Consider the following 27,023-nt stretch of genomic DNA (forward strand, 5'->3'; position numbering starts at 1 on the left):
GTGCCATTCAGGATGGAAAATGAAATCCATTTGGATTTGGGGAGAAGTAGTTTCATAAGGGGCTGGTATGTATTACTTGATATAAAGAGAACATGTTCAGTTCACTAGTCTACACTCTAGTCTACACCTGCCTTCATTTCATCTGATTGTCTGTCTGGCAGGCACTTAACAAGCGATCGTTAACTGTGTCTGTTAGATAGAGGGGCAGATCAGAGTGGCTTTGCTCAACTTGATTTATACTTATATTCTCCACTCTGATGAAGGTACATGTTCGATATATCATGCAGCATTACTTATTAGCCTATATTTTAACTATTCAAAAAAAAAATTTGGGGACGGCAACACATAATCGAAAAATCGATTATTCGGCGGCATCCCTACTACATAGGCCCAGGTGGTAACCTCACAAACATTTTGCCCTCGATCAGAGAAGTACCGTGGCAACCCTGACAGTTGTGCCACAACTGTGATGCATTATGTGCATGTAAGTTTGCTCCTTTCTATCTGTTTTTGCGTATTGTTTGCTTATGCCCAAGTTTGTACCTTTAGTTTGCACTTCTGACTGTTATACCGTTTCTTTCTTGTGCAGTTAAAATCATCACTCCATGTCATCCTCAATAAATATATACCATGTGAAACCACAAGCCAGTCTGGTCCTGGTGCTCTAATAGGCACACTGGTGTAAGGGTGATATACAACCAGCAAATACCCGTCTTAAAACGATACAATTCTTTCAACCTGTTTAGGTGCACTCGGAAACTAGAAACTTATAGTTGTCTACATTCTCCACTAACTCAGCATTTATGTTGGAGGTATACCCTCTTGGTCATGTCATATAGTCCACCAACATCTCCTTGGTCTCGCTATAGCATTGAGCCATGCGTGCTCAACAGTGTTGTGACCCGAGATGGAGGGATGCAGCTGACCACTGCAACGTCATCTGAAAGATTCTGCAGGTGACATGTCTTGTAGTTGAAGCAGATGTCGGATGTTTATAGACAAATTCAGAAACGGGTCTCATGGTCGCAGCTTACGTATTTCCTGTAGGCGGATTCGACATAGCTGCAGGGTTTAAACCCTCACCAGGTCCAGGCACCTCTTCTACTACAGTGAATGGTAGAGTGACTGATGTTAGTCGGCCTTAAGTCAAACATTACTCTTTCACCTGCTTTTTTACTAACAATAACATTACAAAGATGCCCAGAACATTGAGATGAACCTGTTTAGTTTATGGCTGCTCCAACAGCAGTGGCAACATTCCAAAAATAAAAATAAAACGCGGAATGTCAAAATATCCACCGTGGGGTCTGAGACCAGAGCCATTGAGTAATGGTTGAGACGAAGCAGTGATGCTTAGTATGCTAAGCATTTAAAGTAGCATCTGGTCTCAGACCCTGCGGTGGATATTTTGACATTCTTGCCTTTTAGCAAAAATAACTATAATAACAGGCTTGTCACACACTACCTCGAAAGGACAGCCCTGTCCTTTCGAGGTAGTGTGTGACAAGCCTAGTAACCATTCAATTTAGGGGTGTGTGGTAACAATTTGATAGATTTGTAGCCTTTGTGGGCCGAGGTGTACTGCTTTTCTTTTCTACCTTTCATTACACAGTAGGTTGTGACAATTTTTATGTATGAAATATAAGCTTTTGGCTAAATTTACTATGTGTATGCTTCATGTGCTAACCACTTAAGTTGAAGCATTTTCTTTAACAAATTTGCTACATTTAATGATCTAGATTCACATATGAGTAAACTAAGGCACCAGTACTTGTTTCAGATGTTACTTTAGGTATATGTATTTATGACATTTGAGAAAGATTTTGTGTTGCCAAAATCAATATAACACATTTTACAAGCAAAAACAGCAGCACAAGATTTTCGTTTTTGTTATATAAATTTCTGGCTTGTGACAAAATACTGCAGGATATTATGAGTAGAACTTTTAACCCAAAGTCCAGATGGGTATTAGCTATGAAAAAATGCATTGAATGTGTAGTGCCCATGACGCGGGAACGAAACTGAACGAAAAGGGACCTCACAATATGGCCTACTGGAGGAAATCCCAGTTAGGGATGGGTCGATATGACAATGACAAAATAGTTATTAACAAGATTATCACAATAATCAAAATATGCTTAAAACTTTAAATGGCACTTTTGTTAACCACAGAAATAGATCTAGCTTGATGGGCTATTTTTTGCAAATAATTTTGTGTGTAGAGTGAAAGATGAGCATACCAAAATATACTCTTTACAGGCCCGTTTTATCGGAGAGTTTAAGACCCATTTTGACCCCGAGATCAGATTCTAAAAATGTCTTCTAAATCCAGACACTTTTCTGAAAAAGCTTTGTTTCTATGTCAGTCGTTCTTCGATTTTTCAAAAATAGCAGACCTGCAAGATCGTAGCGCGGCACTCGGTGCCACGCTATGAGCTTGTAGATCTGAGATTCAGAGGGAAGGCCTGGCATCACATGATCATCGTCATCATTGTCCTCGCCGTCAGACCGCCGTCATCAACAGACCATCGACACCTGGCCGTACAACGAGTCGGGGGCCTGTTCATGCAGGCATAACAAGCTTCCAACGACATGACAGCTCACTAGGCTGTGTCAAGCTTCCCTAACGAGCCTCTTAACGAGTTGCTTACTCTGTGAGGACAGGGCGGGACAACAGCGCTGTGCACAGTGTTGTGCTGTTGTTTTTGTTTAGTTTCTTTTGCTGACATTTTCATACTTTATAGCCATTTAGAATAATAAAAGGGCTGGCATTATAAGCTGAGGCTTCTGCCAAACCCTCCCTTTTGGTCAACAAAACACTTGAACTCTATAACTTACTTGACTGTATAATTATATTATAAATATTAGGTCCCGTTTCACACTAGGTTCCATGTAAATAATCAGCTGAATTAAAATACAGACACTTCTCGGGTCAAGTGGCTGTGCCACATAAATGGCGGCATTCGTCGGTCAGCATACAATGCATATAGGGTTTGCATATAGGGTTTGCCATAGCGATCAGTTGTACCCTATACTTTTCACAATGCATTGTGGGACGAGTGTCTGCAAATTAGACCAATGACAGAGTGACGTGTGTAGGAGCCGTAATGTGTGGCATTCTAATGTGCTATTATGATTGACGTAAGGTATGTCACTTTAATGGGCACTGCACAGGTAGTGGGCGTGTCACCGGGGCTGGGGCGCTGTCACTCTAGTTTTATGGCGTTTTACCTGTCACTTGGGTGAGGGAAGTTGGATAGAGAGAGGAGGTGAGCGTGGGAGAAGACAATTCTGTTGACCGTATCAATCGCACCTATTATTCACCTTAACAACCACGTTCAGTTATATCTAAAGCCTAGGAACTGTTGTAACTTACGTGTGGTGACAAGAATAAATGGTAAAACCTACAGCTGGAATGGACCTGAATTCAGTGCGTGCGCGTCATACAAGCGTCTCTTTAATCTCATGTTTAGCTCCTCGCGGCGGCCTATAAACCGCCGCAACAACGTGAAAAGAGTGCATTTCGCTGCAGTAGAAAACGCGTTATAATAACCCACTTAAATCCTACTTTGCTACAAGTCAAATAGTGATGATATTGTAGCGTCCTCAATTCATACCTTCACTACTTGCTCCACCGAGCGAGCTATATAGCTCTCCTGGCTCTCAGGGGGTTGTGGGACTTGGGGTTCGATCTCCAGCAGCTCGCAGACTCATGCACTGTTTATTACAGTGTACTTGTAGTCTACGCTACAGTATAGCGGTTCCCAAACGTATTAGCCCGGGCCGTGACCCCCTAACCTGACGCTGCCAGATCCAAAAAGCTTGCTACACAAATTTGTTTCACAGCTTATTTGGATCTGGGATCGCGGAAGCAAATTCGATGACGGGGCTGTTCCTTTTTTTCAAGATACATGGTAGATGATTGGATGGGAGCGTCTGTCTATCACCGTGTGGGCGTGCAAACACAACCAATCATATCGACGTGTCTATATACCGTCACATCCGCATCCCGCCTTTAGCTCACGCTGATTGGTTCGGTGCGAAGCAGATCTGACTCAGGGCTCAACTCTGTCAGAGATCCCAGATGAGTGTTGTGTTGGGGAATATGTTTCCGCAATACCACCCTCATCTGGCAGCGTCAGGTTAGTGACCCCCCCCCCAAAAAAGAGAAAAGATATCATCTCCCCGCGGGACGCTTGAAGATCTGTGGCTGATCTACAAGCTCAGGTCACAAGATGCACCCATCACAATGCGATGCATAGTGAGCTTGTAGATCTGTTGGCTGATCTATAGTGGCCTTGGTATTTGGCTTCCTAAAGCCCCTCGACCTTGTGTTGCGATTTGTGGATGATGCAGTGTGTTGTGGGCCAGTTGGTGGAAGAAGTAATCAGATATTTTGACTTAAGTAAAAGTATCAACACTACAAAATACAAATACTCGTTGAAGCACCGAAAGTATAAAAGCACTAAAATGTTTGAAAGTATAGCAGATCTACAAGCCAACGCATTGCAACACATTGTGAGCTTGTAGATCGGCTATTTTCAAATAGCCTTTGTATAAAATAGAGCTAACGTGGTTCATGTTATGTTTTATAATAATAGTTTATATACCTGCGCAAATTAACAAAAGTTTTCAAATAATTAGCAGTGTACGTAAAAGTACAATATTTGCCTCTCATATGTAGTGGAGTAGAAAACACTGAAAACTGGAAATAGTCCAGTAAGAAATAAATAAATAAATAGCCTACAAAATATTAAATCTACTTCCGCCACTGGTTGGGGGGCATTAAGGACAGTTATACACAGCCTGCATCATTACAATAAGTTTGCAATTGCTTTGTGGTTCCACTAAGAAACAGAAATGGTAAACAACTCAAAATGTCAAACAATTCAATAACAATAACTCAAATACAACAACATAGGGGCGTGGCCAGCATTATGACAATAGATGACAGATGTGGGTGGGTGGCATTCTGCAGCTCCACTAGCAATACAATGTGTGTGCGTGCGTGCGCGCATGCGTGTGTGTGTGTGTGTGCGGTCATGACAACCGGGTCGCAAAGACCGGAGCAAATGGAACAGAGAGAGAGAGAGAGAGAGAGAGAGAGAGACAGATGATGTTAATTATTTCTTATTGAATGAACTGTGTCATCTCATTCAGCATGGAAACATTCCTGACAATAGCAGATGGGGAGAGAAATAGTTATGACAGAGGAGAGAGGAGAGGAGAGGAGAGGAGAGGAGAGGAGAGTATGGCATGGTATAGGAGTAAAGCAGCAGAGAGTCTGGTCTGGTTGACAACAGGATTAAGAGATTACAGGCCAGTTAATCTGACGGCCACGTGGCGCAAGGGATGATGACGTCACCCAACGATGGCAGCCAACAGACCTACAAACAAACACACACACACACTCTGACCACTGATTCTAATTATAGCCATGAACTTTAACCCCCCCCGACCCCAAACTAAAGTGAGCTTGTTTCAGGTCAGGACCTCTAAGTCTATGAATGTGTCCCACATTGGTTGATTTCCTTCCCTCTGATTGGTTTGGCCTTCGAGCATGTAGAGGTTGAAGTAACACAGAAGACTAATCTAACGGTGTTTGGGTGGTACGGAAAAGGATGAGGTCATCCTCAGGTCACACAAAACTCCCTGACCCCCCCCACCGACGTCTCAGCCAAACACAGGATATCTGAGTTCATAAAAACGAACTATATCATCCTCCTAGGAAAACAGAAACTCAAACTGTCCCCCCCCCCCCCGCCGCTCGACTCTGGGAGGAGATATTGCAACATCGACATGCAAAAACCACCAGATTCAATAACAGCTAAATACTACCCTGTCATCAGAAACATCTCATCTAAAACTCATGAACCGCCCCCCCCCACCCTGTCAACATCATTCCTGTGTATGCCGTTTATCAGCATTGTTTACCATTTCATTTGTTTACCATTCTGTTTATTAGTCAAGCTGCGATAACAATTGCTAAACTATTGTGTTGATGGCGTGCAAAACTCTGTCCACAATGACCTAGAGTAGCCTCATATAAGACAGACGCTCCCACAATTTCCAAATACTTCTGCTTACCGGGAAAATCCTTTTCCTGGAATTTACAGGCCATCTCTGGAGCGTTCCAAGATTTTGGATGAGAGACCGACCGGGCTGGCTCAAAAGACTTCACAATGATTCCAATAATACGCTGCATCGTATTCCACACATCACAACTCGAGGCCGTCAAATCTGTTCCTGATAATAGTTTTTCAAAGTTTCCAAAGTTCAAACAAAAGACACACTCAGTGAGGGAAAAATAATCTTAACAGAGCTGGCAAGAGTTGAGCAAGACATGGCCTGGATCCCTGGAACTCACCTATGCTTTCTATGGCATAGGGCAGCTCCCGGCAGGATCCGTGGCAGAAACTGTGCGCAGCTGCTGGACATGAGACTAATTAATTAGAGCGACAGAGAGAGAGCGGAGTGTGTGTGTGTGTGTGTGTGTGTATGGGTGTGTGTCAATTTAACAAAGGTGCAGACGATCAGAAATCAGCAGAGAGTGATCGACGTTTGCGCTACTACTCTATGTCGTATTGAAGTGGACTCGGACCCAGACTTTTTTTCTCCTCCCTGGAAATAAAAACGTCTGGGTTTCCGAGCAAGACAAAACAAGGGCCAGATTTAAAAAAATGTTCCAATGTCAAAATAGAATCGAAAGTGACTAAAACTTAAAATTGGTCAATCCGCCTTAAAGATATCAGGGAGTAAATATTGGGGAAAAAAGGGTCCCACAATTTACATAACTTCTTCAGTGAGCAGCACCCGAAGGCCATGAAACTTTATACATGTATGACATGTGTTAAGTGGGATCTGTCTCGTCCAGGGGTCATCGCCATGCTTGACCTTTTTGGCAAAATTACATTTTTGGACATTGGCCTACAAAACGAGTATAGACAAACACAAAGAGCTAGCCTTAAACGACCACCATTGCAGGTCTATAGCGCAGGCAGCCATGTGTGGTTCCATTTGTACACTCTCAGAGATATAAGGGTGACTGAATGTAAGACGTTTGAGAACCATCGTCCTAGTGGACTCCTAATGTGCCGTATACATAGTGTGAGTGTCAAAGTAAATCAGTACATATTCTGAAGACAACCTGGGGGGGGGGGGGGGGGGGGGGGGACTGACATTCATTAATTGTGTCTTATGATCAAAATCACAATGGTGTATAAAAACAAAATGTGGACAAGGCCATAAGTCTGTAAAAATTAAAAAAAAAAATCAAATCGCTAAAACGAAAGAAAGCAGTAAATGAAAACACTCAGCTTTTACATTCTCTAATAACAACCTGAAACATGAACCGTGGTTGGGGAAAAAAAACCCTCAAGTGTCCTTTAAGAATGTAAAGATATGCTGGTACAGTGAGAGAGAGAGAGAGAGAGGTGAGGGTCAATGATGCAGCTGAACTGCAGGCTGCTTGTGATGATCCACCATTGCCGTTTACCAACAAACTCCAAGGACAGCTGCTCTGTGTGTGTGTGTGTGTGTGTGTGTGTGTGTGTGTGTGTGTGTGTGTGTGTGCTGTCCTGGCTCTATTGTGACTATACTGTGATCCATGTGTACTTGGGCCTCACTCACACCTAAGACACACAAGTTTGTGCCCCGTGTCTTCTGTGCGTCATGGCCGCCTCAATCCAAACTACGCATAGATCCGAAGTCCCGTTATAGTCCGAACATGCACTGCTCCCGTGCTTGCGGCTAGGTTTAGGTTTGCTCCCGTGCTTGCGGCTAGGTTTAGGTTATAGGGTTAGAGATAGGGACGGTAATTTCGGAAAACAATGAACCTTCTGACTAATGACACGGCACCGCCTCGATGCATTTCCAATGGAAGTCACATGGTCTCACCAAACTAGTGAAAAAAGCAGATCTACAAGCTCGCGTGTCGCTTGGCGCGTCGCACTGTGAGCTTGTAGATCTGCTATTTTCACTACTTCTTAAACTTTTTTTTTTTTTTTATGGAATTCCTTTGATTTATCTTTATTTCTTCACGACATCACTGATTCTTCATGACATCACGGATTGGGCATGCCATCGACCCTCACCTTGAGGGGAAAACCAAAGCAGCTTTTCGAGAGGAGGAGAACCACACTATAGCCCAGATCCTGCAAGGAGACTAATCGAGGTGGTGTGTTTTATTGATTTCAAAAAGGCTTTTGAGTCAATAAACATCACCGGATGAAGGCCGTTCACGGCCGAAACGTTGTGTCCCGATTGAGAATGGTGTTTTAAAACCACTCCTTCTCTGTCAATTCCAGGGGCAGTGAAGCTAATAGCGTCTGAAGCCAGTAGGAAATCCTGACTTCCTGAAAGTTCATATAATGGCCTGTTGTGGCGCTGTCATTGGGCCCAAACCCATATCCCCATAGAGGTCCATGTATTTGAGCCCAACTTCACCTAGACTGTATTACCTTAATAAACATGGTCATGAATACGTTCTGCTTCCAGTCACTATTTTTAAAGTCTCATTTCTCATGTCATAATATTCTTTTTGGAAAATTATGGTCCCATTTATAAAATAAAAAAAGACCATAAAGTCGAGTACGTTCTGAGGGGCGTGGCTACCGTTACAGTCTATGATTGGGATCCACCCCCCCGCTCGAGTCAAAATAAAAACCAACGGAGAAGAAGGGGGGGGTCAGTCAATGGCTCAGCTGGGCCCAAACGGATCTAGAAAGATGGCGATTGGGGGACTGACGGGCTTCATCTTACGTCCATGGTCAAGGAAGACCCTGAAGGCCTATACGGTGTCCCTCCCAACTTGCTCCGGGCAATAGAGACCATGTATATGCCTATAGAATCTGTTCTCCGATATGGCAGTGAATGCTGGACCCTGAAGTCCAACTCTGCAGAAGGCTCTAGACGGGAGTGCTACACCAGAATGTAACGTCGTGTATAGTGCTCAACATCAGCGAGAGTATACACAATGTTACCAACGAGAATCTGTATATGCCGGGAATATTCAGGGTGAGCGACAAAATGGCAGCCAGGAGAATGAGACTTTACGGGACACTGCCAAATAAGACACCAAGAGCTCCTATAGCCAGCAAACTGGTGCTGTGGGAACCAACACATGGGTCACGAGGACACACACACACACACACACACACACACACACACACTCCGCAGGAGGTGAATTAAGTCATGTGTGGGTGTGTGTGTGCGCGTCTGCGTGCGTGTGTGTGATAGAGAGATAGTGATCGAGAGGCAGAGATGAAGCTGTCCATTGCAGCAACAACAACAACAACTTCCAGCTACACAATATCCCAAATTCAACCCGTTTTCTCTTTTGCAAGTGGGAACTGCAGGCCAAGAGGCAGAACTGTTATTACACTTCAATACTATTCGTATAATATGCCACATTCTAGAACAGCAAATAAAACATACACCTCAAAGTACCTATGAAATGAATACAACCAATCACCAAAGTAATCTTTTAGTGGCAGGGAAAATACACAATGTACAATAAACAGAGAAACTATAAATATATAGACCGTGTATTCAAAAGCTAATTTTTGTCTGGACTGTAGGTTGTTTCCACGACCAGGGGCCAAAGAAGGCTAGACATATTTTTTCATACAAAGCCTCGGATTTGAATGCTGGTATACTACACACCGTAGCCAAGCATTATTTGACCTGAGGTTTAGCCCATTTTTGACCACATCGAATTAGGAGGAAATGTAAGACAGTGGCTTTATAAATGAAAACAACACCAATGTTGCAGCCTGCGAGATGTCAATGAGAACGCAGCATATCACAACGTGCAGTGATGTGTTGTTAGTTATGAATCTCAGTGCAGCATGGTACATGGGGGATCCAATCGCCATAATCCAATTGGGACAGAAAGAGACTATAGTGGCCTGTTTGCTGACAACACACACACACACACACACAGATAATACAAGTCAGGATCGGGGTCAGGTCATCATTTATGTCTTGCGATCTGTATCCAGATAATGAGCCACCTGTGAATACAGTTTGCATTTTGCATGGCATGTATTTGTACAGGTTTTTTTTATTGTACTGACGTTCACCATGGGGGACACACCCATGAGTTCTTCTCCGGAAGTCCTTTTGTTGTTTCTGTCCATAATGATGGCATGTTCCAACTAAGTGCCCATGGGACCACTGCACTGCTTCTCCCCCCGACTCCGAGGGCACTCTGTGTGGCTATACTGCAGAGGCATTCAGTTTTACTACATAACTAATGTGTGCCCCCTCGCAATTGTCAACTGCACCCTTTAGTCATTCCGTCCTGGAGTCAGCCCCATGCCTGTATGTCAACTGTAACTCACATGTTTGAATGGTTTGTGATTGGTGTGTTTTGAACGCAGTGAGGCTTGTGAGCGGTATGTTTGACTTTGAATGTCGTCAGGTTTGTGATTGATATGTTTGAATGTAGTAAGGCTTGTCATTACATACTAGTACATTGGAATCTTGTTCAAATGAAACCAAATGAAATTATAATCCAACCAACACGAGAGGGTTCTTTTTACAAAGCAGATTTTGCTCCCAAAGAAGGAGTGGCCGAAGATATCAACGAGAGGTTGAGGATATCAATATACGACTGAAGACAATAGATAAGACACGTCATAAACACCCCAAAGCCATTAATTATTAACACATACGTGTACATACTCAATATAATGGATATAGCTCGACTGTGGACTGGAGAGAACTTCAGCTGCTGCTCAGTGTCATCTCTGAAGGCCAACAATGCATATCCCTATCGTCAGACGTCCATGTCACTCTGTTGAACAACTGGGTGTCGTTTCACGTGAAAAACAAAATCACCAGCATGTCTTCCTCACAATAGAATGACAGTATTTACATGAAAGTCCCATGAGGGACCCTTTTGGTGTCGGGGTAAAAGATTCTCAAGACTCTTCCTCACCAGCTCCGTATCCAGGCCCTCGGGCATCTTCCAAGGTCGACAATAAACAAACGACTCCCTCCAATCCATCTGCCTTGCACGCTCCGCCTCCTCAAACCTCTATACAATTGATTCAGGATGCACGCGGCACGCCTGGACTTCAACCTCCATACATTCTAACATGACTCTCGTCGTCTGCAGCGCTCCATTCGCTGGCTTCTAGGTGGCTGCCTGCATCCAGCACATCCAATCAAAAGGCACTGGTTGTTGACCTACTGTACAAGACAATCAATGGCTTGCTCTCCAAGCATCCCAGACTCTTCTCTCTCTCTCCCATGGCTATACTGTACCAAGCTGAGGAATGACACGACATTTCTGCTTGTCAAAAGGGTGGTGCAACAATATATACTGTATATGTTGCCATGTATTACTTTAGATTACCGTACTTAGCTTTGCTATATTGCCAACAATAAGACACCCTGAATTGTCTTTAAAAGTGTTCAGCTATTATTTAGCCTCAGTATGTTTACATTGCTGTTACTTTGTTAAATTAATCTGGAGGTCATACACGTTTGTTATTCAGTTGTTCCAATAATTAACAAGTTGCTTTCTCTAGGTATTTATCTAAAGCAATAAGTAGATTTTTATTTGCACAATGTACAATAAATATATATATATATATAAAAAATCTCTACAAGCATCCCAGCTTTGTAGAAGCTGCCTATCTATCGTTCAAGTGTCTCTCTGGGCTTTGATTGGGAACAGCTGCCCCAGTTAAAAACACACATGGCTTCATGGTGGTGTGGTGTTTATGACCTTTGGCAAGGAGAGGAGGCATTATCTCTTGTCCCTGGACAGCTCTGCGCTCAAGGTCACAACCTCTTGCACCCTGCCTTGTCGAATGCTGTCATTTGACTTGAGTTATGGTGTAATAATGAGCACAGGCGTATAACTATTAACTAAGAATATTACACTTTTATTTTAAGAGGCAGTATAGTAAACTTGAGATTCTAGGTCATTGGTTCTCAAAGTGGGGTCCGGGGAACTCCAAGGGTCCTTGGGGGGAGGTTCCAGGGGGGGTCCCTACTCCCTATAGCAAAAGTAGTTAACATAGAATCACAATTATTTTTAACCACTTTGCCCATTTACTTCGTGCCACACTGCAACCTTTTGACATAAAACTTCTCTTCTGGGGGTCACCGTTTGGGGGTCCATGACATGAAAAGGTTTGAGAACAATCTGTTCAAGGTCAGTATTTTACTTGACATTCCAGGTCAGCGGTAAACGCCGGTTGCATTTTGAAAGGTCTTCCGTCGTTATTCAGGCCATTTGATTCTCTTGTCATTTTATTCTGTGATTGATGTACCATTAATCCATTCTGTTATACTTTAAGCTAAATAGCAGATCTACAAGCTCATAGCGAGCTTGTATAGCTCTGCTATTTTCGAAAAGCCGTGAAAATGTGGCGCAAATCTTTGAATATATATTTCAGAGCGAACATTTTTAACTAAAATATTAGCTTCTGGGGGGGGGGTCCCATTTTGAAATGGGGGGTCCGTGGCCCAATAGAGATAATTCTGGGGGTCCTTGACTTGAAAAAGGTTGAGCACCGCTGCCATAGAAACATGGGTTTTTCAGAAAAATCAACCTCAGTCCAAAATGGGTTAAGATGCCACCGACACTGCAGGCTAAATTCGAGCTACAGTACATGGTCTGGTTGCTGTGCATTCCTTCTCCTTTGCCCAGCCGGTGACTCACTTATATTTACGTTCTGAGTCACTATTTATTTAAACTTCATTCTGAACGACTGCAGACCACAACACACTCTCAGTCTACTAACATGAAAGGTAATGTGTCAACCATCCATCCTGGACTTGATTAACGATGATACAAGTCAATGGATTTGCAATCAAGTCTGAACACGGCATTTTTTATTCACTTGATGCAGAATATGTTTAAACTTTTAGTTTAGACGGATGACCTTTAAACAAGGACAGATTGTTGGCAGACATGCGACGCAGTTCAAAGCAGGACAGCTACTGTAGCTTAAATAACAGCTTAATTATAGTATAATCAAAGCCGAGATACTTTAAATGGGCTCATTAGGGAAACTGCTTTACAAACACCCGTTACAACACATCCTGTATGAATCTGCAATTGGTTGGAAGAGGATTTCAATAACAATGTTACATTAGGTATTAGGTCGATGCCCGTTGGGAACGCATGCCCCCTCCTGTTATGCAATACTCTGTCGTCAGAGTAATTACTGCAGTCCCATTATCACAGTACTTGTAGGCCGGTGCATGACGTCTGTACTAGGACGTCCGATTGATCAAATCAGGGATCTCCATATATATAATAAAAGGGGAAAACACGGACAGATGCGCGCAGAGATTCCGTGCATTTAAAATCGAGATTAAGCAGATGTATTTCATCCAGTGTTTATATCCACAACAAATAGTAACTAAGCCTCCTACAAAGAATGTTTGTAGTCAGTCACCAAGTCTGCCTACAAACCAGTCCCTTGTTTGAAGTGAAAAATCTGTTGCTCTCCGCCTATAATCTACTCGGCACAGACAAGTCAAGTCAAGTCAGGTATATAAAGCACATTTCAATACGATGTGTGCTGTGTGTGTGTTCACCGACTTCCATCCAGAGTTTATCCACAACAATACGTTTAAGGAACACCCTCCTTCTAGGAAACCGTTGGCAGCCACACAATACAGTATCAAGTCAAACTAGCTTTCTAAATCTCTCTAGGTCGTACTCAGACGAGCCCTGCGTGGTGGCTTCCAGTCATCCCGGTTTTCCATACATCTGGTCTGCATCTTTTCTTGGGTACATCCACATATGGTAATGTGGGACGTCCTCGTGACCGGTGCCCCGTGTGTTGCGCTAAATAGCGTCAAGATTCCTACTGTATATCAAATATCAGAGCCATTATGCTATACAAGTCATTATGTAAATAATATCTTCATTGGTGGATCACTTATATCACAGACAGATATTTAAGCAATTGATCTAACAGTCCAAGCCAGTGAGACTTCAACAAAGAGGAATGCAACAAACTATGCAATTACTGTAAAAGTGACCTCTGTCAAGGACATGCTGTTGGCAGACACACACGCTGCCATCATTTGAAGAGAAAACCAAAGTATATCAAAGCCACATGAAATGTCTATGCAACACTAAAAACACTATCGAAAAAGACTTAAAAAAGACTTTTTTTTTAGAGAGAAACAAGCAAACAGTATTATGAAAACAAGCCCAAAAGGAGCGACTAATAGACCACTTTTTCTGTATACTTTGGATATTTGAAAGCCGATCTTCATCAAGCCGCAATGCGTTGTGAGCTTGTTTAGATGCATTTCAAAAAGTCGAAATACATTGTGGAATATTTTGAATGTCTATGAAACGTTCTTACGAGACAATAGGGTACGGGGTTCCCTGGCACTAAACATTTACAGATGGGGCAAATACATAAATAAAAAAGAAAATGGAAGGAAGCCCAAAAAAGCATAGACTTTAGAAACAAGCCCACACTGGTCTCCTGCAGTCATCTGGATCATCCATATACACCTGGCTATCTGGCCAGTACTGTGCTGTGAGGAATGCAAAGGTTATAATGTGTTTAATCACATAGATAGCCTTACTTATTCTTATCAATGATAACATAGCATTTGATTAATACTTCAATTAGATTAAAATGACTGTCAATGAGGAATTTCCCCAGTGAATCAAATGGTAATCCCACTGGGACTTGACAATGTGACAGAAAACACAGGCTGGTTGGCCTTGCCAGCTGTGTTTTTTTGTGAACTAGGACTAGGGCGATATGGGTAATAAATATATGTGTATATGCCTTTAGTTTTGGGGATGTATAAATAGAAACTACAGTCAAAACATTTCCAGTATTTCATCAGAGTATATGCAAGTATTGCTCAGAAGTCAAGCCAGTAAAAATCCACTGCGGTGCTTGGTGCTCGTGTAAATCAATCCGTTACAATACGTACTGTACGGATCTAGATCTACAAGCTCATAGCGCTACGAGCTTGTAGGTCTGCTTTTTTTTTATTTTTTATCAAAGAGCGACTGACATTTTTAGAATCTGATCTCAGGTCAGAATGGGTTCATCAGACCACACGTGTCCAGCGGAAACCTCGTATGAATCTGATCTCAGGTCAGAATGGGTTAAGTCTGGCCCCCTATAGCTCAATTGTGGGAGGACTTCACGAGCCAAACAGATTCTGGCCATTAACCCATTCTGACCTGAGATCAGATTCATACGAGGTTTCCACTGGGACACACACTGGTCTGATGAACCCATTCTTACCTGAGATCAGATTTAAAAAATGTCAGTCGTTCTTCGAATTTTTCAAAAATAGCAGACCTACAAGCTCGTATCGCGCCACTCGGTGGCGCGATATGAGCTTGTAGATCTGCTATTTTTCAATAGCTAAAGCATAACATGATGCTAACACCAAAATGGGTGCCCGGTCAGAATGGGTTAACCAACCAGGGCCGAGTATACAATTATGGGGCAGATGATGAGACTAATATCCACGCACTGATATTAGTATCGCTACGCGAGGCTAATAAGCATACACAAAGGTTAGCTAAACCTTGATCATACCACACTGTATGGTCCTCTGTGTTCATTCGGTTGCATGTGTACACTCGGGATTTCACTGGAGCGAGCTCGGAATCATGTGAAATGATTGGCGTAGAAGTTATGTCAGGAATTGCAACGTTGCATTGTTTTCTTTTGTTCCATGCAGTTACAGAATAACCAAAGTGAGAGCCGTATAGTAGCTCTCTACACACGTTTGCTCTGCTCCTTCCGATTGACGTACAGCGCGGATAAATGTACGACGCAAATGAAGCCGTTCCTTTTCTTACATAATGACACGTATGATGCATTATAGTGTATATGAACTATTAATAGATATAAATTATACTGTATAGCACGCTAAGCCGGGTCAAGTCCGAGTGCAGATGGCCAGGCGAGACGTTAAACCCATTCTGAATTCGGGAACCCATTTTGGGGTTAGCATCATGTTGTGCTTTAGCTATTGAAAAATGGCAGATCTACAAGCTCATAGCGCGCCACCGAGTGGCGCGCTACGAGCTTGTAGATCTGCTATTTTTGAAAAATCAACATTTTTAGAATCTGATCTCAGGTCAGAATGGGTTAATCAGACCAGTGTGTGTCCAGTGGAAACCTCGTATGAATCTGATCTCAGGTCAGAATGGGTTAAACCAGAAGCTATTCATAAAGGAGCAAACGTATATAGCTGATCGCCCCACAGGCTCAACCATGTGTCACATCACTGGGAGTGCTTATTAAAAGGAAAACCACAGACTTACTGGGAAGTATATTTGTTGGATCATCGTGCAAATATGTCACGAGTGGACGTGCAAATACATCGATATGCATTTCATATATATATATATATTTATATATTATTTATGTTTACATATATTTATGTTTTAACAGTATAGAGCGTGTATACATTTATACACTCTGCCGTTTAGACCTCTATAATTTAAACTTCCAAGGAAATGTGTGTGTGTGTATATATATTTGCATTTTGCTTGCAGAAACGCATGGCCCTATATCTCCCTACATTTTGGTGTTTTCACAGTTTGTTTTGGTATAGCCCACAAACATATCTCGGTCTACCAGTGTTAAACAGTCGACAGTTAAAACACCAGCAACATACAGTGAGAATGCAGTGGGTTTCTGCAGCTCTGCTTTGTAAAAAAAAAAAATCACACACGTGTGAACTGAGTGGTGCAATCCCCCCCTCCCTCTCTCTCTCATTAGAGACACAGCACTACCCCTCTCTGTTTCTGGCGCCCCCTACTGCTATTAATAAGTCACATACTCGTGCTCATTGACCTACATCACAAACAAACAAACAGGTACACGGACATTGCTGGATGTAGGAGTGGTTGCACCACTCAAAAATGATAAAAAGGGGCACGCACACACGTATAGCCACGACGCTGTATATTTATTATTATCCAACGTTTCGACCTATAGGTCGTCTTCTTCAGGGAATGATCATCAGCTCTGCTTTTGGCACTGTTTCCTAAGAAGCAGGATCCCTCATTGCACATGGTGAAGGAGTTCCACTCCCAAGGTCCAGAATCGGCCAAACAACTGGGATTTTGAACCTAAAAACCCTCCTCGTGTGAGGTACAGTGCCATTGTACAGTGTAGCTGTTACTGTTAACATAATCCGGTGGGCCATATCCATCCAGACTGCATGGTATTCAGGGTGATCATTCTATATCACTAAAGTTGCCATTGATGGCTCTAATTTCTGTTGATGGGAAATCTAGCCGTGACCTTTTTTGCATTCAAAAGGGAAGTCTTCACAGGTCAGAGATGTGAGAGTGAAATTGACTCTTGCGGGCAACGGAGTGGTAGCATGGCATTCCGATGAAACTAGCCGTCCTAGGAGGAATGCGAGCCTTAAAGTCAATCTGCTTCTCAATTTACCTCCCTCTCTCCCTCTCTCTCCCCCTCTCCCTCTCTCTCTCTCTCTCTCTGTCTTTCTAAATGACCTTTTCTAGAGTCTCTCTCTGGAGTGATGTGTGACCAACAGTAAATGCCCTCTCTCCCTCTCCCTGCCATTGTTTGTTTGATCTCTCATCCTTCCATTCTCTCACCCCTCCATTCAGTGCTTTATATCTCTCTCTCTCTCCATCTCTCTCTCTCTCTTACTAAAAGTGTGTGAACAAGACCTTTACCACGCACGCAGGTAACCTCTCTCTCTCTCTCTCTCTCTGAGGTAAAGTGTGTGAACAAGACCTTTTGGAATAGGACAAGATTTCCCTTTCTCTCTTTCATCACTCCTTCAATTTACTGCACCTCCCTCCCCTCCCCCCCCCCCCCCCATCCTGTCCTACAGTTTGTTTGACAGACTATAATTAGCATTTTAATGTAGTTACAAATAATGAGAGAAAAAGAAAGAAAGAAAGAAAGAAAGAAGCCCTGAGTTAAGAAGCGCCAACATGAACACAAACCTATTTCAGAGCAATATATCTAGGACTGCCCTAGTTACATAAACAATGTGTTGCTATTTCAGGTTAATTAACTTACTCAAGAAAAAAAAAACATCAATGAACTGATGTCCAACGCACATTCTTAAAGCTCCTGCAGGTTCATAAATAAAACCTTTTTTTTTATCTCATCACAGCCTTCCTCTGTGTCGGGGGGTGACAGAAGGGGCTTGCCTGAAAAGGGTGAGAAGCTTGTGATGATTGGTCAGCTGCCATATCTATACCCCAGGGGTTATACGGCAGCTGATGGAATTACAATCATCATATGAAACGTAAGCCTTTGGTCCTGACCTGACCCATAACATTTAAGGGGTATCTGTGTGGCAAAGTGGGGTCCTGGAACCCCCAGGGGTCCTTAGAGGAGCATGAAACCCCATGCCGATTTGGTTATCTGTTTTTCCAGTTCAGGTTAAAAACCAATGACAGGCAGTCATTGACACAAACACACACGTACGTAACCGTTCCCCGCAGGAGGTGAATTAAGTCATGATGTTGTAGGGGCACAGAGAGAGGTGGCTGATGGGTAACATGGCGTCGACCCTGCTGGGAGACAGAGACACCGAGACTGCTTTTCTTTCCCTATACGGGACGCCGTCCGTCTCCGCTGCGTCCATCACTCCGCGTCTCTACAGTTACCAGCGCTTCTTTCCCAGCAGCAGGTTACTGTGCGCGTGCGTGTGTGTGTGTGTGTGTGCGTGTGCGTGCGTGTGCGTGCGAGAGACTCCCAGCATGCGTTTCTGCAAACACATTTGCGTGCCGACAAGATGTTTTATTACGATGACCTTCTTGCCAGAGAAGCGGTTCTAAAACCTTTTATTTTCATGGAGTCCCACTAGTTTGATAAGCATTAAGGCCAGTGGTTTTTAATCTTTTAAAAAAAAAGGTCCATTATTTATTTGGCCACGGACCACCATTTGATGGATTTATAGCCTCTCAAGAAGACCCAAAACTTTGAATATTTTGTTGGATAAGATTTTGGCCACAATCCCATGCTGTAATGATGTGGTGTACCATATAGGAGAGATAATAGGCAAAAACCTTGATCAAAATGACAATTCTTCTACATTCTCTAATTGTGTAGACTTCTTGTACAGGGTACACTGACCCATAACTCCTCAGGGGCCCCTGGAGGTCCCCGGACCCTACATTGAGAACCACTGCACTAGAGCCATATACGCACACCGCATACGTCACCTATTTCGACACACAGGGCTGTATTTTGCGTGTCTTAAGTACCAGGTCTTATTCCCTAACTTGAGTAAACTAAAGACCTGGAGGCGTGATGATCAATGCTCTTTGGCCACTCAGAATAGCCAAATGGCATTGATCACGCCTCCAGGTCTTTAGTTTACTCAAGTTAGGGAATAAGACCTGGGTACTTAAGACACGCAAAATACAGCCCACAGTATGCTACACAGTAGCCTGATGCTCATGGTTATGGCCGTCACGATTACACATTTAAGATGACAATTAATTGTCCCGCAAATGATTGAGATTATCGATGTAATTGTGTTTTTTTTTTTTGCATTGAACACCGTGGAACATTACAATTTGTATTTCTGTTCGGCCTTTTAGGCTATACGTAATCACATTGCACAGTGCAAATAATGACAAACGACTTAAATATGCAGTACGGTAATAAGAAATCAGAAGAAATTAGAAGAAGAAGAAGAAATTAAATAATTGTTTCTTTCCAACAAAAAAAAAGTACAAAATAGCGGAAATAGTTGATCTACAAGCTTACTGTAACCTCGTAGATCTGCCATTTCTGTTATTTTTGACAAATGTATGGACATCTTTCAACATGGAAATGTTGGAAAAGTGTGCAAAAATAATTGCAATTACCTCAAATAACTGCGATTAGGCGATCATGTAATAATTGCGACAAGCCTATACTCATGGTAACGTATAAGGAGAACATAAGCGCTGACCTTGCACACATGTAGCGACCTTAATTTTTGACCCATCTCGAACAGTACACCCCCCCCCCCCCCCAAATCATCTGCCAAGCAAGTTTCATACAAATCGGATTAGAATTGCCAAGAGTTATATCACAGTGCCAGACAGACATATGCTAGTGATTAAAATGCTCCCCGACTCTGCCGAGGATAATGCAGTGTAATTAGAGCTGAACTCCGTGGTGTCCTACTCGGGGCTTTTGAACCCAGTTCTACTCAATCTACCGCTGACGAGCTAATACAGAAAGCCCAAAAGCCTTTTGTGCCACAGCACGAAGTGCGACCTTTGACCTTTGTGCCCCTTCGCACCACTTGACAGCGAGTGGTGGGTCCTACTTGACCGCACCGGATGTGAATTGTCTCAATAGAATAGAATATAGCAGGCAAAAACAAACCACCACAGTATAGTTATATTTGTAATGAGCATCAAGCATATACTCTACCATAGCAGCCTGGACAACTGAACAATCTATTCATGGTCATCATAAAATAAACATTAAATGTATAGGCCCGACGTCGAAATAAGAAAAACGTTCGCTCTGAAAGAATATATATTCAAAGATTTGTGTCAAAAATAGCAGACCTACGTACAAGCTCGCTGTGAGCTTGTAGATCTGCTATTTTTCAATAGTTAAAAGTATAACGTAATGCTTAGTTAAAACACCAAAAGGGGTTCCCGTCCAGAATGGGTTAATGCAGTGGTTCCCAAACTTTGTAGGTCAAGAGTCAAGAGACAAAAATAAATTAGGGACTCACTCATTAGGGACCGTGGAAAAGACCACTCTTTGCGTGTTGTGAGCTTGTAGATCTGCTATTTTCACTACTTCTTAAACAATATATTTATCATTATTATTGTTTATTTACTATGAAAACGTCCAGTCAGTCACGTATTATCCCCATAGATGGTCATCGTGACATCAAGTGACATTCATCAGGTATGGAAATCAGGGATGTCATAGTAAATGCGACCCGCTGTCGCAATTAATGGAGATCCCTGATCATCAAAATTGGCCAACTACTCTACATCTAACTTCTTCCTCTCTGTAGATTACATGTTTTACCTTGATGCGTTCAATTTTCTTTTGTGTGTTTGTTGTTGTATTGTTTATTTCAGTTTTTTGTGCAGTCTGTGTTTTTATTTCTTTACTGCCCCCCTTTGTCAACTTGTAGATTTAAACCAATGACCTCTTCCTACAGGAAAGGATTCCATATAAGCCTTCTGGGCTTCTTCCCTTCCTTGCATTGTATTTTTGTTTCTTTGATATGTTATCGTCTATTTTTTTGTACTACATGCTAAATAAATAAACCTAAACCTAAACATCTGACCTCAAACCCTTAGATCTCCATGGATATATGTCAGAACCTGTTCTGACATATATGTTCTGATGTCTCCCTTTTGACTGATACCCGTCCCTTCAAACCCTAGACGGGCCTATAGCCCCAAAGTTATTAGTGCAGCCGCGCGCGGCAGTCGGCGAGTTCTCAACAGGCCCGCGGATTTAGGCCAAGCCCTACCTGGGCCCTCATCAAACCCTGTATACACTCAAGAGATTGTCCCCCGCAAACACCCTTAGATCCATATAGGGAGCTGACCTCTTCTGACATTCCATATGTTGAGCTGGCCTTCAAACCCTGTACACTCAAGACATGCTCCTTAACCCATTCTGACCTGAGATCAGATTCATACAAGGTTTCCACTGGACACACACTGGTCTGATTAACCCATTCTGACCCGAGATCAGATTCTAAAAATGTCACAGTCGTTCTTCGATTTTTCAAAAATAGCAGACCTACAAGCTCATAGCGCGCCACTCGGTCGCGCGCTACGAGCTTGTAGATCTGCTATTTTTCAATAGCTTAAGCATAACATGATGCTAACACCAAAATGGGTTCCCGTTCAGAATGGCAAAGCGCCAGCACTCGCCCAGCAGTCTGCCATCAACGAGGCGGATGCGTGCACGCGACCTCAAGGTTATTATTATTATTATGATATGGTTGTTGTTTGTTTGGTATGGGACATTTACTCACAAGCCATAAAAAAATGGCCTGCGATACATGGGTCCCAGAACCAGAGTTTGGGGAACAGTGAAATAAAGTATATCAAAGCATAGCGTTTCCTTACACAGAAGCAGGTTTTGTTTTGCAAGTGCACATTCAATCTAACGCATCCAAACAACAAACATGTCCATTCCGGTTATCAAAGATAGTGACTCATAGTCAGCCTCACAACAAGGTTGTTCTATATCACCGACATGCAGGTTACATCGAGTGCTCGACCAGCTCCGAGTCACCACTTCACCCAGTGTTTTTGGCTCTGCCCTGTGGCTGTGACGCAGGAGAAAACACAAATGGAAGCCGTATCGAGCAGCGAAGGACAGACTGTTTTCTACACAGTGCAGAATGTTATGGGTCAGAACGTTATCTCTATACTGCTCCTTAGTTTGGTGTTGTAGGCCGACACGTATAAATCAACACAATCAATCACAGGTGGAGCAAATGTGCCAAGATGTGAAGGAAAATGAAGAATGATTTTGAACTAAGAAGCATACTCTGTGTGTGTGCTTAGTTGTCTCACACTGAAAGGTATAGTACAGTATGGTGTTACACGTCCAAAACATTCAGGAAGGATAATATGACCTTGACCTGTCATTCAAGGCTCTGACTCCTGCTGTGACGCACACACACACACACACACACACACAAGTGAATTCAAACATTTCAGCTGCAGTCTTTCATCACTTCTCATTCTCAATAAAAACATATACTCTTGGCAGTATGACTGCTCTCTAACCACCAGACTGACCAGTGTTTGTGTTTCACAAGTTTTCAAATATCAAATATTAACCACAGTAACACCGTCGTCAGCACAATGCAACGCCACAGAATGGAATGGAATTCAGCAGCAGTGAATCATAGAAGAGAATTACATAACATATACAGCGGATCTCTCTCTCTCTCTCTATCGCACGCACGCACGCACGCACACACACACACACACACACTGCACCATTAGCGAAACCCCACGTGGATGACTGACCATGTTCATTACAACATGTAATGTATGTACACAAACAGACAGACATACATACAGGCAAGGCAGGCAAGACAGACAGACAGACAGACAGACAGACAGACAGACAGACAGACAGACAGACAGACAGACAGACAGACAGACAGACAGACAGACAGCGAAAGACGGGAAAGGACGGACACCCGCAGCGCCAATGACATCGATGACAAACAGCAGTGACATCACCACCAACACTCCGACAACAACACTATTGGACGGAGACAAAGAGTCATATTGCACGCGCTAATCACAACAACCAATCGGGTTGGTCGGTTTCCAAACATGGGCATTGTGATGCAGAGAGAGAGAGAGAGAGAGAGAGAGAGAGAGAGAGAGAGAGAGAGAGAGAGAGAGAGAGAGAGGGAGCGAGAGAAGTGGGCATGAGAGAGGAGAGGAGCAGAGAGGAGAGATGGGACAGCTGGGCAAAACAGAGAGAGAGGCAGTTATACCAACAGTGTTTATGATGCAACATGGAATATTATGATCCATATATCAATTAGAGGCGAGGTGGTTTCAACAATTTAACAAGGCAGACTCCCTTATCCAGAGCGACTTACAACAAGTGCGAGATCAGAGTAAGCAGAGCATGCTTATGCCAAAAGGGGGTGGTGGTGGGTCTGTTCGCAGATTTTAGAGTCATATGCAATGTAATGCCGATGATGACACAAAATAAGGGGATTTTCCCCTCTACATTATATACAGTATTATCTCAGAACAATAGGGTTTTCGGGGGAGGTGGGTCACTCAATCAGTTTAGTAACATTTGCCCAATGTTTTAGAATGAGCATATACAGAACTTTAACACCATGCCATGATCTATAGTAACAGTACTAAAGAACTCATCAACTGAAATATACTGCCATCAAAAAAGGGAAAAAAAAACCTTCCATGGAAGGGACTATGCACACTCCAGGGAACAGAGACTCACTGCATCAACTTATTTATCAGCGCGGCGCGTTTCGCCGTGAGCTTCGTCAGGTGCTATACTGCCCTTAATTGACCATGATTAATAATAATAATAATAACCCCCATCACGACAACAGACATTAACAAGAGAAATACATTATAGCTGCACTTTGAGCTCATACTGGTGCACATTGTATGAGTCCCGTCTAACCAGTCTTGGTTTGCACACCTCGTCTTAATGGGCTGAAAATAGCCGATCTTTGCAAGATCAAAAGGCGCCACAGCTGTGACACCTTGTAGATCAGCTGCTTTTGGTGTGAAAAGTTGGGTAATGGGTATGCATATATATATATATAAAGCAAGCGTTAAGTGTCTCGGTAGGTCATTTTACCTACAGCTGCTGTGTCACATGTCCCAGGGTGGGATGGACACTCGCACACAGATGTCTCCAAAGGGTCACTGCTCAAGTGTGAACCACAGACCCCCTGCCTCTACAGACCCACACATTCAACATGACTTTTGTCGGCAGTGTGACCTGAACCCCCCCCCCCCCCCCTCCCCAATCAAGACCAAAGGGTGTCGTTTGACCTTTGTATATCCATTGATACACTTCTGTTCTGTCTCGCTAATCACATGAGTGGCCTTTGACTTTATACGTGTAGCTCACAGCCTGACCGTTAAACTTGAAGATAGGCTTTTATTATTATTATTATTATTATTATTATTATCGATCCCCGCGGGATAAATCAATTTTATATGGTTATAATCCTCTCTTTTTTTATTTTGAATTTCCTATATAGCTATATATGTACTGAGCTAAACTGAGATAATGTATTATATCAATTCAAATATGTATCACAAATTAAATTATGCACGAATGTATACATCCATTGCCAATAAATATATGAATGGACTATGTATATAATCTGTATGTATACTGGACAGTGAATATATATATATATATGACTATAATGTACAATCTATGATAGATTGTATACCAACAATTAAACAGTCCACCCGAGTCCACCATCGTCTCTATCCTTTCCCTGACAGAGACAGTGCAGGGATTCAAACCCTCGGTCTACACACAGCCCTACCGCTCACCAAGAGGAGAACCCTACTTGGCCAGAGACTTTAAAATGTCCCAATGGAAGAGTCAAGAGTATAGGGAGACCACCTCCAAATCCAAACACTGCACATGTAGGCTATAGGCTACTATAGTAATGTTAACATATACTCCAGTAACTCCACTGTGTACAGTTATATTGTATTAAAATACTCCACCATATATGATGTACTAGTTTATTCTGTTACTCCACCTGACCATGTAGGCCTATAGGCTATTAACAAACATATGCATACCATATGTAAGCCTATGCCTACTGTAGGTCTACCTGTTTTATAGGGCAGGGGAAGGCTATTGTTAACATAGGCCTACTCCACCATACAGGCTACCATACCATAGCCTATACTCATAACACGTTTAATTCATTAAAATAAGTTCCGGACTAACAGGCACCTGTCATAGTGTGTGTATAGGCTACCATACATCCCAGCAGTCCATGTGCAAAGACGAACACGTGGCATGTTTTAACCATAATTAAATTAAATATATAAGAGTTAAGTCTATAAGCTGCGACTGCATGGTGGCGCTTGTGTGAGATAACGGGATCACAGCGGGATGCCGCCGGCCTTGTCTTTACAGTATAGGCTACTATACCGGTCCATAAACGTCTTATTAGAAGGGGTGCGTTCGTTTTGCCCTCCCATATAGTCCCCATCCCGGTCCTTACCTCCGCCGTTCTTGTAGCACAGGTAGGGGAAGCGCCACACGTTGCCGAGGCCCACGGCGAAGCCCACGCAGGACATGATGAAGTCCATCTGCCGGGTCCACGTCTCTCTCTCCTGGTAGCCGCCGCCGACGACGCTCCCGTTCCCCGCCGCCTCCGCGCCCTTCTCCAGGCCCGACATGAGGCACGAACCGCCGCCGCCTCCGCCTCCGCCGGGGCCCGTCGCACCGCCCATCATCCCTCCGCCGGCAATGGCCGTGACCGGTATCAAGCTCCCGTTGACGCCCGGGTGGTCGTTACCGTTGGGAATCAGGTGGCCTCGCTTCTCCTCCGCCAGCACGGGGCAGCTGTCAGTGAAAGCCTGCTTCTCCATTTGTTCTCCGTTTGTTTGTTTGTTTCTTTCAATGAACTTTACTCCTTTTCCACACTTCTGTACTTTAAGTGTTTAAAGTTCTTTGTTGTTGTTGCTGTTGTCTCAGTCTGTGTTCTATTGGTCCCCTGCTGGAGTGTGACAAGACACTTTCAGTTTCTTTAAAAAGTAAAAATGTGCTGATTTGCCCTTCCTTTATTCTCTAAAGGGAGGATTTGATTTAAAGTCAGTCTCAATTTTTTTTTTAATCTCGTATCGGCCTAATTAATGATATATATTTTTTTTAAATTAAAAATGTTTTAGAAATTCGGTTGTAAATTTAAAAACAAATCAGTTCAAAAATAAATAAACTATTTTGAAGGGAGAAGATGCGTTCGCGGAGAAAATTAAACGGGGGTTTAAAAAGGTAACACCGGTGTTTTAAGACGACAACCTTCAAAAACAATCCACGAAACACTTGAATGTAAGTCTGAAGAATCGCATGGGAACTTCAGTCAGTCAGAGGGAGAACAGAACCGAGAGGCACGAGCACTTTATCGAGCCACCAAATAACCGGGGAGCGGTTTACCGAAGACAACAAAACGCTAACCACCAAAGAAACGAACCGCTTTACCGAACAAAAAACCCCAGAGCGGACTGTCTGTCAATGCTAGGTCAACGGGCTGCCTGCAGGGGAAAAGGGAAACTCAACGTTCCTCGGCTGGGTGGATGAATGAATGGATGGATGTGTGACGGAATTACATTCGGCTCTAGAGAAACGGATCGAGGACGAACAACATCTTAAACCGAAGCACCGCGGGTTCAGATCATGGCTTTGGTATTCCCCGCTTTTGTTCTGAATTCGGTGTCAAAAAATGGAAAAGCCGTTCCAAAAAGCGCCGCGCAGTGTCCGTTGTGTCCGTCCGTGTGTGTTAATTAAAGCCGTTCCTCTGCAGAA

At 43.1% G+C, this 27,023-nt stretch overlaps 1 protein-coding gene across 1 annotated transcript in view; it reads right to left on the reverse strand.

Moving 5' to 3' along the window:
* slc6a8 (solute carrier family 6 member 8) overlaps nt 1–27,023 on the reverse strand; it is a 70,985-nt gene extending 43,962 nt beyond the window's left edge. Inside the window, 1 exon segment of the mRNA XM_080764753.1 lies at nt 25,720–27,023. Within this exon segment, the coding sequence (XP_080620879.1) occupies nt 25,720–26,089 (370 nt within the window). The 5' untranslated portion in view covers nt 26,090–27,023.

This window comes from Protomyctophum bolini (assembly GCF_963924005.1).
Source record: "Protomyctophum bolini genome assembly, chromosome: 5".
NCBI lineage: Eukaryota > Metazoa > Chordata > Actinopteri > Myctophiformes > Myctophidae > Protomyctophum > Protomyctophum bolini.